Source organism: Osmerus eperlanus, chromosome 11 (assembly GCF_963692335.1).
Source record: "Osmerus eperlanus chromosome 11, fOsmEpe2.1, whole genome shotgun sequence".
Taxonomy (NCBI): domain Eukaryota; kingdom Metazoa; phylum Chordata; class Actinopteri; order Osmeriformes; family Osmeridae; genus Osmerus; species Osmerus eperlanus.
The window spans coordinates 15,609,028-15,623,345 of record NC_085028.1 but is presented as its reverse complement, the minus strand read 5'-3'; the positions used below and the strand labels follow the sequence as shown (position 1 = coordinate 15,623,345).

Below are 14,318 nucleotides of genomic sequence, written 5' to 3'. Positions count from 1 at the left end.
ATAACCAAAACGTCTGCAAAGATTTCAGCCTGGCACAGCAGACACAGTCTCTCTCTAAAGTCTGCCGTCATGATTCATCCTTCTATCTCTCTCACGGGAACCCTAACCCTGTCAACGTCTTCATTCTTTCTTCATTCTTCATTCTTCAGTCTTTTCCTGGCTGTGTTTCCTGGCCCCTGAAGGGTAATACAGCGCAACATCAACAGCTTGGGGAAGCTACTGCCATGATTTCTTGTATCAGGGGCTGTTATAGTGTTCTGTCACCACAGGCCCGTACTGTAACGATTGACGTTGATGCGCATCGCCCGAATACAATGCTAGCCTGGTAGCTAGCCTAGCGTGCTCCCAACTAGCTTACCTCACAATGGATTCCCTCTTTCTAGATTATTCACAGGCAGAGAGGTATGAAAGGTTTGGTCCCAGACACTTCAGGAATCATGTAGAAAATATACATTCAAAACTCTGAGAAGAAACTATGACAAAAAAGACCACAGGAACACAAACAGAAAAAAGTGGCGTGATTAAATAGAGAAAAGTAGGTGTGTGAAAACAGGATTGGTTGGGGTTTAGGGTTGGAATGGTTTGTTTTACAGTATGCTGAACATATGTTTGTCTTAACAAAGCACATTAACCGGAGGTCTGTTAACCACACCAACCACAAACCAAAAGCCTTTCTATATATTTACACAGATAAAGCAGAGTAAGAGTGTGCGTTGGTGCGTGTGTCTGTGTCAGTCTGTGTGTGTGTGTACAAATCCGGCCCGTTACACGTATGTAGTCACTAATGACCTGACCAAAGACAATCGTCTAACAGCACACACCCAAACGCTAAAAGACAAAATGCCACTTTTATAGTCCTTCAACATCAAGACGACTCTAAAACTACAACGCCCACCTCAAGGGCCCCTGGTCGCTACTCAATGGAAAGATGTAAACACAAACACAACTTTGTCGCGGCGGACATCACAGTCGAGAAAAAATGTCCTTGCTCTCCTCCCCACTCTCTGTTGTGTCCACCACAGGACACGAGGACTCTGTCGCTGTCCTTCTGTCTCCGCTCAGCGCCAGGTGTCCAGATCATCTGTTCCTCTTTTCCCCTTGTTCCGTCTGCCTCTAGTCTCCTCCCTTCTGCTCCTCTCATCTTCTCATCCCATCTTTCACAAGGAGGAGGAGCTCTGGCTGTAGTTCCTCAGGGTAAGCCGGCTGTAGTTGGGGGAGGGGGGGGACGGGGGAGGGTGGGAGGGAGCCGGGGGCAAACACAGGGCAGACTCGGAGATCGGTGAGCTACTGCCCGACCCCAGCGAATCACGGAAGGGCGAGGGCGGAGTCAGGGCCATGAGCTCCTCCTCTAGCTCCGCCCTCCTCAGGGGAGACTCTACCATTAGACCTCGCACGGGAGAGGGGGAGGCCTGGGGGTGGGGCAGTGGGTGTGGGAGGGGGTGAGGGTGAGACAGGGGATGAGGGAGGCAGCCACGCCCCCCCGGGTTGGACTCCACAGGGGGCAGGGGCTGGACATCAGCAAAGGTGGTCAGGGTGGGGGTCAGGGGGAGGGGGTAAGGGTCAGTGGGGTGGGAGGGCGTGTGTACGTGCGTGTGTGCCTGTGTGTGCGAGTGTGTGGGGGACGGGGCCAGCATCATGCTGTTGAGCTCACTGATGTTGGCGGTGAAACGGTTAACCACGCAGCTGATCTGCTCCATCAGAGAACCCTGTGACGCCCCGTCGCCCCCGACGACACACACCTCTCCCCCGACGACACAGCCACCGCCCAAGTAGGTAGGCACACCCATCACCTGGGGGTCCTCTCCCCGGCCCGCCCCTAATCTCTGGCTGACCGTGCTGATTGGTGAAGGGGTCTCTGGCCGGTATGTGATTGGGTACCTCTCCTCGGCTTCTGAGAGGTCATAGAGGTTCTTGTCGGTGTTGTTGTCGGAGTGGGGGTGTGGGTGGGGGTGGGGGTGGGGGTGAGGGTGGGGGTGGGGGTGAGGGTGGGAGTGTGGGTGGGGGTGTGGGTGAGGGTGGGAGTGTGGGTGAGGGTGTGGGTGAGAGTGGGGGTGTGAGGGCAGGGAGGGCAGGGGTATGTGGGGGGGGAGGTCAGCCCCTCCACAGTAGCGTCCCTCGGGAGTCTTGGAGAAGGGCTTGATGACGGCAGTCTGGTTGTTCTCCTTCCTCTTGATGTGGAACGACAGGCGCTGCCACAGGTGGTTACCACGGGAACCGCGTTCCGTCTGGGCCCAGGACACCGACTTCCCATTGGAGCTGGAAACAGGAAGTGGGAAACATTAAGTGCGGTGAGTCAGTCTGCCTGCCAGTCTTCGATGGGAAACTGAGAATATGTAAATGTAACGACTTATGAGACGGTGTCTCATAATGTCTGCTTTAGTTCCTTCTCTCTATTTTTGTCCTCCACCTTAATCTGTTCTCCATTGTCAGGTTAATTAGTATGATTAATCTGTGAAGGAACATCTGATTAAATCGTGCTGTCATCGCTCCAGGTGCAGGAAACTCAGATGACCATACACACACACACAGACACACACACAGGCACACAGGCACACACACGCACACACACACAGACCAAAAACTGTTTCATTCTCTTCCTTGTTCTGACGGCTGTACTGTGATGTAGTTTCACCTTCTGCTCCTTCAGATCCCACCGGCAGACAGCCGACATTAAAGAGAGAGAGAAAGGTCTGACCTTGGCCTCAGGCTTGCAAGTGTGTTGTGTGTCTTGTTCTGTCTGTCTGTCTGTCTGTCTGTCTGTCTCCATCTCTCGAAAGTCTGTGGAAGAGCTTCAATAAGCTTTAATACCAGGCCTCAAAGAGGCACAGTCCACTAACAGACAGGCCTGCCAATTACCATAGCACAGATATGGAGGAAGACTGGGGGAAGAGGGGGTGAGGAGGGGGGAGACAAGGGGAGGAGAGAAGGAGGAAGTGACTCTGAGATTGTTCAGAAGGGGTGTGACTGAAATCTTGCTTGCCCTGCAAGGGTGATCTGGAATAACCTGCTGACAAACGACTGTGTCCTTGTCTTCCTCATCTCTGCTCATGCTGTGCAGGGGTGGGTTGTCATTCTCTGTTCCGCTCTGATCGCTCGGCTGTCCCATTTGGGGGCTGGGCCTTGTGGGGTCTCCCTGGAAAGCCATCATGTCCCTCGCTCGCTTTCCAACTCCCTCTATCTTTTTATCTTTCTTTCTTTCCTCTACTTCCTTTATGCAGGCAGGCAGAATAATTGATTTGTTTGGATGGCTCCTGACTCCTAACAGGCCACTGAATCTCCTCAATGGGCCATTAGAGAAATGATCCTGAGTGGGCCTCACTGACCCAGCAGTGAACCAGCAACCATGCAACACACACACACACACACATTCACACACCCCTCCAAGCCTCCTCACCTAGCATGGTGACCTTCCTCACCCTTTCTGTGGATAAATTAAGCATCCATAAACACACGCACGCACACACGCACGCACACACACACACACACAGTACCTGAGCGTTTCTCCAGCGGAGCCCCTGCGCTTCCAGAGGTTCACCAGACTGGAGGAGCGGCTGGCGGCTGAAGAGGACTTTCCGTCGCCCACGTGCATGCGCACCACTGTGCTGGTGGTGAAGCGCTGCGCACGTTACGCTCCGGCTTGGCCAGGATGATGTACACCTGACGGACCAATCACACGCCACCATGCACGTCACCGGGGTTTCAGTGTATAGTACACACACAGTGTATTCCTACACACTTCCTACACATTTCAGAGACACTTCACACACGGTCGAAACCAGACATTTCACATGTACTTTACACACTCCCGATGTTCACAAACGTGGACAACACGTTTCCCGAGAGAGCCGCTGCATTGGCAAACATCCAAGGTTCCCCCCCGATGGTTTTCGAACGCCAACGCATGATCTTGGGGGGAGCGTTACCTTGGGAACGAACATGCAGCACAGCGCCACGGTGGCGCTGAGACTGACGCTGAAACACATGGTGATGATCTTGTAGTTGGAGCCGAAGTAGATGGGCACGAAGGCCAGCCAGATGATGCAGGTGGTGTACATGGTGAAGGCGATGTACTTGGCCTCGTTGAAGTTGGCCGGAACGTTACGGGTCTTGAAGGCGTAGAAGGTGCAGCTCATGATGAGCAGGCCATTGTAGCCCAGCGGAGCCACCACGCCAGGTTGTTGGTGTTGCAGATCAGGTTCACCTGGTGGATGCTGGGGTGGTCGTGGATCACCTGCAGGGGGGTGAGGGGGGGGGGGGGGGTGAGGGGGGGGGTGAGGGGGGGGGGGGCACCCGTTAGCGCAGCCCTCAGATTACGCACACACACGCACGCATCCATGCATATGGATTCTATACACACACACACACACACACACACACACCCCCACACACACACAACACACACACACACACCCACACACACACACACCCACACACACACACACACACACACACCCACACACACACACACACACACCCACACACACACACACACACACACACACACCCTACCTGTGGAGTCTCCATGAGGAAGAGAGCCACGATGATGCCCAGCTGCAGCAGGATGAGCAGGAAGGCGATGACCAGCTGGGCGCAGGCCGACATGAAGCGAGGCTTCTTGGTACAGATCTTCTTTTTGCTGCCCGCCAGGATACGAGCATTACGATGGTCTGGGGGCAGACAACAACACAGGGAGGGATGTGAAGTCATTGTGTGGGGTGTCTCTCTGTTGGGGTATTTACACAGAGACACTGTATGTCCCACGAGACCTAAGCTTACCAGATTAACCAAACATTTTTATCTTAGAGGTGATTAGCAAGCTAATGATACCCTCACCGCCCGACTCCGCTCAGCGCGCGCTCTCGCCTCTCCTCCGCCCTCGCGCTCTCCTCTCCCTCACCTCGCCTCCTCTCTCTCCTCTCGCCTCTCCGAGCCCGTCCTCGACGCGCCCTCTCTCTCTCCTCACCTCCCTCCGCTCCCTCGACTCTCCCGACCTCTCTCTCCCCTCACCTCCCTCTCATCTCTCCGCTCGCCTCTCCGCTCTCTACTCTCCCTCTCTCTCTCTCTCCTCCCTCTCTCGATCCTCACCCTTCTGTCCCTCACCTCCTCCTCTCTCTCCTCTCCCTTCTCTCCTACTCTCCCTCTCTCCCTCCTCCCTCCCTCCCTCCTCTCTTCTCCTCTCCTCTCTCTCCCTCTCTCCTTCCTCTCCTCACCTCCCTCCTCTCTCACCTCTCCCTCACCTCCCTCCTCTCTCTCCTCTCCCTCACCTCCCTCCTCTCTCTCCTCTCCCTCACCTCCCTCCTCTCTCTCCTCTCCCTCACCTTCCTCCTCTCTCTCCTCTCCCTCACCTCCCTCCTCTCTCTCCTCTCCCTCACCTTCCTCCTCTCTCTCCTCTCCCTCACCTCCTCCTCTCTCTCCTCTCCCTCACCTTCCTCCTCTCTCTCCTCTCCCTCACCTCCTCCTCTCTCTCCTCTCCCTCACCTTCCTCCTCTCTCTCCTCTCCCTCACCTTCCTCCTCTCTCTCCTCTCCCTCACCTTCCCTCCTCTCTCTCCTCTCCCTCACCTTCCTCTCTCTCTCCTCTCCCTCACCTTCCTCCTCTCTCTCCTCTCCCTCACCTTCCTCTCTCTCACCTCTCCCTCACCTCCCTCCTCTCTCTCCTCTCCCTCACCTCCCTCCTCTCTCTCCTCTCCCTCACCTCCCTCCTCTCTCTCTCCTCTCCCTCACCTCCTCCTCTCTCTCCTCCCTCACCTCCTCCCTCTCTCCCTCCCTCACCTCCCTCCTCTCTCTCTCTCCCTCACCTCCCTCCTCTCTCTCCTCTCCCTCACCTCCCTCCTCTCTCTCCTCTCCTTCTCTCCCTACTCTCCCTTCTCTCCCTCACCTCCCTCTTCTCCTCCTCCGTCTCCCCCCCCCCTTGCTGCCATCTCTCTCCAGCTCTTATTTCCTCTCCCCTCCCTCCTCTCACCTCACCCCTCCATCCCCCATCCTCTCCCCTTTCCCCCTCCTCCGTCCGGCCCCCTTCCTCTACCTTGGTGACCAGGGCAGAGTAGCTCATGGCGGGGGAGAGGCCAATACCCAGCCTCTGCAGATAGCAGTGGACCACGTGGGGCTTGGCGATGAGAGTGAAGGTGCACAGGTAGCCCAGACAGATGCCGGCCAGGATGATGTAACACAACTCCCGACTGGACGACTTCACCACGGGAGTGTCGCGGAACCTGTGGGGGTGGATACCAGGACACACACACAGGACACACACACACACAGGGGACACACACACACAGAAACACACATACACAGGGTTACATCAGATACATTGTGGATTCACACGTATAACACGTGGTAACACAGGAACGCACACACAACCGCAGCCGAGAAGGCAGGTACCTGATGAAGATGGCAGTGACAAAGAAGGTGGCCATGAGGCCCATACAGGCAAACACCAGGGGCAGCGATAGGTTCAGGGTCTCCCAGCGCAGATACTCCACCGGGATGGGATCACAGCCTGGAGTGGATGGGGGGGGGGGAAGGAGGGGGACAGGGATTAGGACTGTCTGACTGCTGGACCTGGGAGAGGGGGTTTTATGCTTGTTTGTAGGGAGAGTCAGGTGGCTGAGCGGTGAGGGAATCGGGCTAGTAATCCGAAGGTTGCCAGTTCGATTCCCGGTCATGCCAACTGACGTTGTGTCCTTGGGCAAGGCACTTCACCCTACTTGCCTTGGGGGAATGTCCCTGTACTTACTGTAAGTCGCTCTGGATAGACAAATGTAAATGTTGTAGGCTTCATTTCCTATGTATTTTATATTTTCTTAACTACTCTTAATTTCACCATGTTTGGTATGTCTATTTGTCTCTCTCCCTCTATTTTGCTCTATATACACAGTATATCCCCTTTTCTTCTCTCTTCTCCCCCTCCCCTCTCTATCTCTTTACCTCTCTCCCACTCTCTCCCTGTGTCTCACTGTCGCTCTCTGTGTCTCTCTCTCTCCCTCTCTCCCTCCCTTTTGGGTTGGAGAGATAAGTATCATTAATTAAATGGACAGTTGTAATTACGTTGTGGCATAGCAGCGCTCTGAAGTTAACACCCAGAGGGTCAGGCCCAGACAGAACACCAGGGACCCCCCCCCCCCCAACACACGCACACACACACACACACTTGCACTGGGGACAGCAGGCGAGACAAAGTGCCGGGCCGTTAAAAGAGGATGAGGTAATTTAATGACTCTGCCTTTAACACAGTCAATAAAGTTTATTTAATCAGTAACATGGTGTAAACAGACTCATTGCTGGAAGCACTGAGGCCATGATGAAGCAGACCTCTGCAGGCTGGAGGCTCTCTGCTCGTTCTAAAGTTTCACCTCTCCTCAAACTCTTTAGCCAGCTGTAGCAGCCTTGTGAATACAGCTCCTCCTTCTCACGTCGTTTAACACGTCTTGCACCTCTGTCTCTTTGTGTTTCACTTCCCTCTCTCTCTCCCTCTATCTCTCTCCCCTCTCTACCCTTACGCTCTCTCTCTTGCTGCTTCTGTCTCTATGTCTCTATGTCTCTATGTCTCTATGTCTCTATGTCTCTCTGTCTCTCTGTCTCTCTCTCTCTCTCTCTCTCTGGCAGAGCAGTACTATGTTAATATGACTGATGATGAATGGGAAGTTAATGGCGGCCAGAGGAGCAGTAGTAACAGTTTGTTTACTCTTGTTAGTCCTGCTCATCCAGCCCTGCCAGGAGACAGACAGACAGTCCTTATTGTTCTGCCAAAATGACTCAAACACAGCTGTCTCCCCTTGCACTCTGCAGGCCGTCTCTCTCTTTCCATCCTCCTCTCTCTCTATCTCCTCCCTACCTCCCTCTCTCCCTCTCCCTCTCCCTCTCTCTTCTCTCTCTCCCTCTCCCTCTCTCTCCCTCTCTCTCTGCCCTCGTTTGTTCTCTTTCCTCCTCTGGTTTCTCGCTCTCTCTTACTATACCTCTCTTTAAGTTTGTGTTTTCTTTATTACACCACCTCAGTCACATATGTTATAGTGAAATGTAGAGAGATGATTTTCTGGAGCAGAGAGACTGATTCTGTAGATGCAGCTGCCGATGTTCTCATGTTTTTAATCATGCCGGTTGGCAAGAAGAGCCATAATGAGCACTTGCATGCATTACAGAACAATATCACACGGCTCCAACCAATACAGAGAAAATTGCCACTAAAATAAATTAGCATATGAAATTGCCCTCAATGCAGGCTGATTAAAACAGTGGTGACCATGTCGGTCTCAAATTACAGGGGGAGAGGAGGGGCGAGAGAGGGGAGGACAGAGGAGCAGAGGAAGGGAGGAGAAGAGACACAGGGAAAGAAAGGAGTTTGAGAGGTGGAGCGGAGGGGCGAGAGAGGTGGGAAGTAGGGTGAGTGGGAAGAGTTTGGAGGGATGGAGAGGGAGAGAGAGAGAGAGAGAGAGAGAGAGAGAGAGAGAGAGAGAGAGAGAGAGAGAGAGAGAGAGAGAGAGAGAGAGAGAGAGATGGTGAGAAGCAGATAAGAGGTGAGGGTCAGTCTCTCTCCGGTTGGACAAGCAGTTAATATCTATTACGTTTTAATAAGACACCAAGCTGGTGACCATCAAACAGGCAGCACACACACACACACATACACTTACCTGTGAGGTCGTCCGTAGGCCAGGATCCCAGCTCGCAGGCTCGACAGGTGTATTCATCAAACACAAACTCATTGTCCTTACAGGAGTGCAGGTCCAACAGCAGCTCACCTCTCCTTTACGATCACCTGGAACACACACACACACACACACTTCTACTCATTGAAGAACAGGGCATCATTGCTACGTTGGAAGTATCCATGTGTGCCTACCAGTCAAAAAAGGCCTTCCAGTGTATATGTGTCTGTGTGTGTGTGCGTGTCTGTGTGTGTGTGTGAGAGCACCTCACCTTGATCTGTCCCTTGTCGCAGGGTTCGCTGCAGACTGATTTGATGATGCCCTCCTTGCTGGACCAAATCTCGTCATCGTCAATCCTCAGGCCCCTGTTGTCCCAGGTGCCCACGTTGATGTAGTCGAAGAAGTCCTTCCCCATCTTCTTAAAGTTCATGATCTCATACCTGACACACACACACACACACACACACAGGAGACATGTGCGTTGGTGGCTTCCCGTAACGGACATCCTCCTCGCCCCTCTCAAGCTCCTCCCACTCAGAGCTACCTGCCAGGAGAGTCTCCGTTCTCGTCGAATAGGATCCCTTCGCCGGACACGCCCGTGAAGTTGGTCTTCATGAGGAAGTCCAGAAGCGTGGCGCCATCTATAGGCCTCATGGCATCACACAACCCTGGATACATCACACACACCATCGTCACCATTATCCTCCTCCTCATCACCACCATCATCACCACCATCCCCATCACATATCCTGTAATATGAGAGTGAGTCAGTGTGACACAGTGTGAACCCCCCTTCATCTACCTGGTACCCAGGACAGAGTGTCCGTTGCATGTTGTGGAGCCCGTAGGCCATGGAGTAGATGGCATTGATGACAAAGCCCATCTTAGTGTCCTGAGCGTACTGATGTCTCAGAGAATCATCCTCTGGAGAGGGGGAGGAGAGGGGATGGGGATTGAGGGAGAAAGAGAGAGGGAGAGAGGAGAGAGGGAGGCGTCGGGGAGAGAAAAGTAAATCAGAAGTTGCTTTTAGGAAACACACCTGCTGTTTGAACTTCAAACCATCTCTCTTCCTGTCTCCTCCTGCACCTTTCGTCTCCTCAGTCTTACCCCTCAGTCCATTTCCGCTTTCATTAGAATACATAAGAGCCTTTGAAGATGCACACACACGCTCACACACGCGCTCACACACACACACGCTCACACACACGCTCACACACACAGAAAGAATGAGCAGTGAGCAGAACCAGACAGACGCACAAGAGAGAGCAGAGAGAGACAGAGAACAAGAGACAGAGCACTCAGACGTGAATGAGGCTGCCAGGTGAAAGGAAATTCTGAATAAAGGAATAAACCAACTCACCCAGTGTGTGTGTGTGTGTGCATTTGTGTTGTGTGTGTGTGTGCGTGTGTGCGCATGGTGATTTCTCCTTGATTAGCATGAGAAAAGATGAATATGGCATACGAATGAATGAAGAGATCAAAGTGTGTGTGTGTGTGTGTGTGTGTACTCACTGGTGCAGGTACGGTTAAACTTGATGTTCTCCTGCGGGTGTCCCTTTAATCTGCAGTGGAACCGGTGTTGCCAAACTCAGGGAACCAGGGGTTCCGGAAGTTGTTCTCTGGTCGCAGCCTCAGGTAGTAGTCATCGAACCACTTCACGTCCGCAGACTGCAGCTTGATGGTGATCCCGCCGGCTGCCTCGCGGACGTAGCCGTCGGTTACGTCATAGCGGTCTGCCCACCCGTCGCTGTGGGAGAGGAGGAGGAGGGATGGGAGGAAGAAGAGGGGGGAGGATGAGGGGGGGGAGGAGGAAGAGGGGGAGGATGAGGGGGGGGAGGAGGAAGAGGGGGGAGGATGAGGGGGGGGGGGAGGAGGAAGAGGGGGGAGGATGAGGAGGGGGAGGAGGAAGAGGGGGGAGGATGAGGGATGGGAGGAGGAAGAGGGGGGAGGATGAGGGGGGGGAGGAGGAAGAGGGGGAGGATGAGGGGGGGGAGGAGGAAGAGGGGGGAGGATGAGGAGGGGATGGGAGGAGGAAGAGGGGGAGAAGGAGGGGGAGCAGGAGAGGATGTTAATAATTAGATATTTAGCTGAGAACGTTGGGTAAATGATGAGAGAACGTTTGAGCCAGTGTAGAATTATCATAACAGTGTTTAGTTGAAAGTGCTTTATCGTCGAGCGGTGCGTTTGTTTGGGTGCACGGGTCGGGCCAGCATCAGACAATACAAGCACACGTTCTCACAGAGACAACAACAGCAATCGGCATTCAGTCTCCTGTCTGCGGTGTCTATTCAGTCTCCTTTAGAAAAGATGAGAACTGACAGGGAACAGTCCAGACTCAGCACGCTCTCACACATGGAAAAAGCCTTCCGTGGCGCTCTAGGCCAGAGCTGGCTGCAACTGTCTGTGTCTAATTCTGTGAGAGCGCAGAGGTGTGATGGTGTGATGGAGTCTGGCGAGGACAGAACCAGGCTACCTCGCCATCTTCCAGGTGAGAAACTCCTGCTCCCACACACACCTGCTGTAACACACACCTGCTGTAACACACACACACCTGCTGTAACACACACACACCTGCTGTAACACACACACACCTTCTGTAACACACACACACCTGCTCTCGCCTTCCTGTTGGATATGAGAGAGAAAGAGGGAGGAGGAGGACTGACAGAAAAGAAAGAAGAGTGTGTAATGTGTGTGTGTTTGAGCTGTAGGTGTGTGTGTTGTGTGTGTGTGTGTTTGAGCTGTAGGTGTGTGTGTTGTGTGTGTGTGTGTTTAAGCTGTAGGTGTGTGTGTTGGTGTGTGTGTGTGTGTGTGTTTGAGCTGTAGGTGTGTGTGTTGTATGTGTGGTGTGTTTGAGCTGTAGGTGTGTGTGTTGTATGTGTGTGTGTTTGAGCTGTAGGTGTGTGTTGTATGTGTGTGTGTTTGAGCTGTAGGTGTGTGTGTTGAATGTGTGTGTGTTTGAGCTGTAGGTGTGTGTGTTGTATGTGTGTGTGTTTGAGCTGTAGGTGTGTGTGTTGTATGTGTGTGTGTTTGAGCTGTAGGTGTGTGTGTTGTATGTGTGTGTGTTTGTGTGTGGAGGCAGCTGGTGTACCTCATGTTATTGGGTTAAATTCACTCTCTTTCTGCAGGTGAACCCAGGAAGGCCTCCTTACAACCAACTGATTTCAAACTCCCCCTTCCAGACATGTACTAACACTTAACTTCACAAACAAGTTCACTCACACACACACACATACTTCATACAGCAACAATTTCTAATAACTTTCATATATAATTGAAGAGTCACACTTATTTAATCATGACCATCATAACTGTTACAGTTTTTCTCAATTGTTTACACACAAATACTGGTACTTGAGACACAATGACCACAACATGTAACTCATGCACCAACCCCATGAACCAATTCTGCTAAACTACAAGCACAATTCCTGCTTTACACTCAAATTGCAGTTCTAAAACACACTTTTTCAAAACACTACACACAATTCTCTGCATTTGGCACAATTTTCATGAAGAAAATCTTTTGTTTTCACAAGAACACACTGCCATTCAAATACGCACACTGACTCATCGCATGGACAAACACCTGTCACACAGTTTCACAATTAGCAATCAGAGCTTTAGCATAAAAGGGCAACAGGTGACCTCTTCTGTTTTTGAGCAATGGATGCCAACATTGGAAACAGAGGCAGAGGCAGAAGAGTGAGAGTAAGAGGAGGAGGACGGGGAGGACGAGGATGAGGAAGGCCAAGGACCATAATCCGTAACACTGAACAAAAAAAGGCCTAACTCACTATGATGAATGAAGAAGAAGTGTTTTCCATTCATCATAGTGTTTTACATTGAGCACATTAGTGTTCAAATGGTTCTTATAAATGTCTATTCATATGATGGTTTGTGTTTGTCATTTGAAAACAAAATACCATTATGAGATTAAATAACATTGTTTTGAATGTTAAGTTTAATTTGCAGGAGAAGTGAGGGGTTTTGCCCATTGTGTGTGTGTTTTTTTGATTTGTGTGTAGAGTTCTGAGAGTATGAGGTATGCATTCAGAAAATGTGTGTAACCAATCGAGAAAAACTGTAACAAGCCAAAGCTAACAGTTAGCCAGAGAGAGATAATGGATACATGCCAGAAAAGAGATGTTACATAAAAATGCTAACAATAATTTATTACTGCTGATGCCCAGTTTTCATCAAATCTTTGGTCAACAAACACAGATACACAAGCCAAGGCCACAAGGATAATCTAGGTCAAATGCTGCGTTTTAGCTGCTGCTTGACTGTATTGCACAGCTTGACTCCTTATAACCTGACAGACACACATTAACAGTCAAACACACACCACGCTTACAGAGAGCAAGGAGGTGTGTTTGCATCTTGACAAGATGGCACAGATGGCAGGTGTGTGTGTGTATGTGTGTGTGTGTGGAGAGGGGGCAGAGGCGAGTGCCTAGATTTAAGGCGTAGAGCGTTGGGATGGATCTGGATGAGAACAACATGCCCATCCGTCCAGACTATACTGCAGCACTTTCAGAGCTGACAGCCAGACAGAAGGAAAGAACAGAGAGAGAGAGGGGGGGGGGAGGGGGGAGGAGAGAGAGAGAGAGAGAGAGGGGGGGAGGAGGGGAGGGAGAGAGAGAGAGAGAGAGAGAGAGAGAGGGGGGGAGAGAGGGGGAGAGAGAGAGAGAGAGAGAGAGGAGAGAGAGAGAGAGAGAGAGAGAGAAAAGAGAGAGAGAAAAGAGAGAGAGAGAGAGAGAGAGAGAGAGAGAGAGAGAGAGAGAGAGAGAGAGAGAGAGAGAGAGAGAGAGAGGGACAGTGACGAATGAGAGGTTTAATTTGAGTGTGGGAAAAGTCTGTTTCATAATGTATTCAATTCATTAGTTTCTTCAGTAGACAGAGAGAGATGGCGAGACGGAAATGGAGAGAGAGGGATATTGAGTGAGAGAAATACAGAGCACAAAAGTGAAATTTATGTTTCAACATCACTCGCTGTTCCTCAGAGATGTGTGATGTGACCATGGCAACATCCTTCAATTTCTAGAGTTTAGGTGAATAAGTCAGTGTGTGTTTGTTTGTGTTTGTGTGTGTACTCCAAGTACAACAGTGCGAGATACAGCCAAGAAATGGAGAAAGTTTAGCAAAGCTATTTGGGAGTTGGCCACTTGTCACAATGTTTGCTTTCCACCTAACTAACCAGAGAGATCTCCTGAAGAGACTGGGAAATCAACTTGTTCAGGAAGGAATGGGGCTATTATCCTGACTGCAAGCACCCATCTTTATCTCTCTCTCTCTCTCTCTCTCTCTCTCTCACACTCTCTCTATCGCTCTCTCTCTCTCTCACTCTCTCTATCGCTCTCTCTCTCTCGCTCAGCCCCCCAGAGGACCAAAACTCATTTTCTCATTCAGCAGCACTCTCAAACTATAGCCTGATTGGAGACTAGATGTGTGTGTGCTTGTGTGTGTGTGTGTGTGCTTGTGTGTGTGTGTTTTAGTGCATGTGTCTCTCTATAGCTCTCTCTCTCTCTCACTCTCTCTATAGCTCTCTCTCTCTCTCTCTCTCTCTCTCTCTCTCTCTCTCTCTCTCTCTCTCTCTCTCTCTATAGCTCTCTCTCTCTCCCTCTGCCACTTTCATACCATCTGTCTCTCATCTCTTTTCCATTCTCCTTACACCC

At 51.5% G+C, this 14,318-nt stretch overlaps 1 protein-coding gene across 1 annotated transcript in view; it reads right to left on the bottom strand.

Annotated features, from left to right (window-relative positions):
* Nucleotides 1–771: 771 nt before the first annotated feature.
* Nucleotides 772–14,318, bottom strand: part of grm5b (glutamate receptor, metabotropic 5b) — a 28,762-nt gene continuing 15,215 nt past the window's right edge. The window contains 15 exon segments of the mRNA XM_062473509.1: nucleotides 772–2,256; nucleotides 3,492–3,615; nucleotides 3,618–3,657; nucleotides 3,924–4,174; nucleotides 4,177–4,231; nucleotides 4,510–4,667; nucleotides 6,011–6,210; nucleotides 6,380–6,497; nucleotides 8,626–8,709; nucleotides 8,712–8,750; nucleotides 8,905–9,080; nucleotides 9,185–9,346; nucleotides 9,450–9,564; nucleotides 10,153–10,227; nucleotides 10,230–10,387. Coding sequence (XP_062329493.1) covers nucleotides 1,158–2,256; nucleotides 3,492–3,615; nucleotides 3,618–3,657; nucleotides 3,924–4,174; nucleotides 4,177–4,231; nucleotides 4,510–4,667; nucleotides 6,011–6,210; nucleotides 6,380–6,497; nucleotides 8,626–8,709; nucleotides 8,712–8,750; nucleotides 8,905–9,080; nucleotides 9,185–9,346; nucleotides 9,450–9,564; nucleotides 10,153–10,227; nucleotides 10,230–10,387 — 2,854 coding nt within the window. The 3' untranslated portion in view covers nucleotides 772–1,157.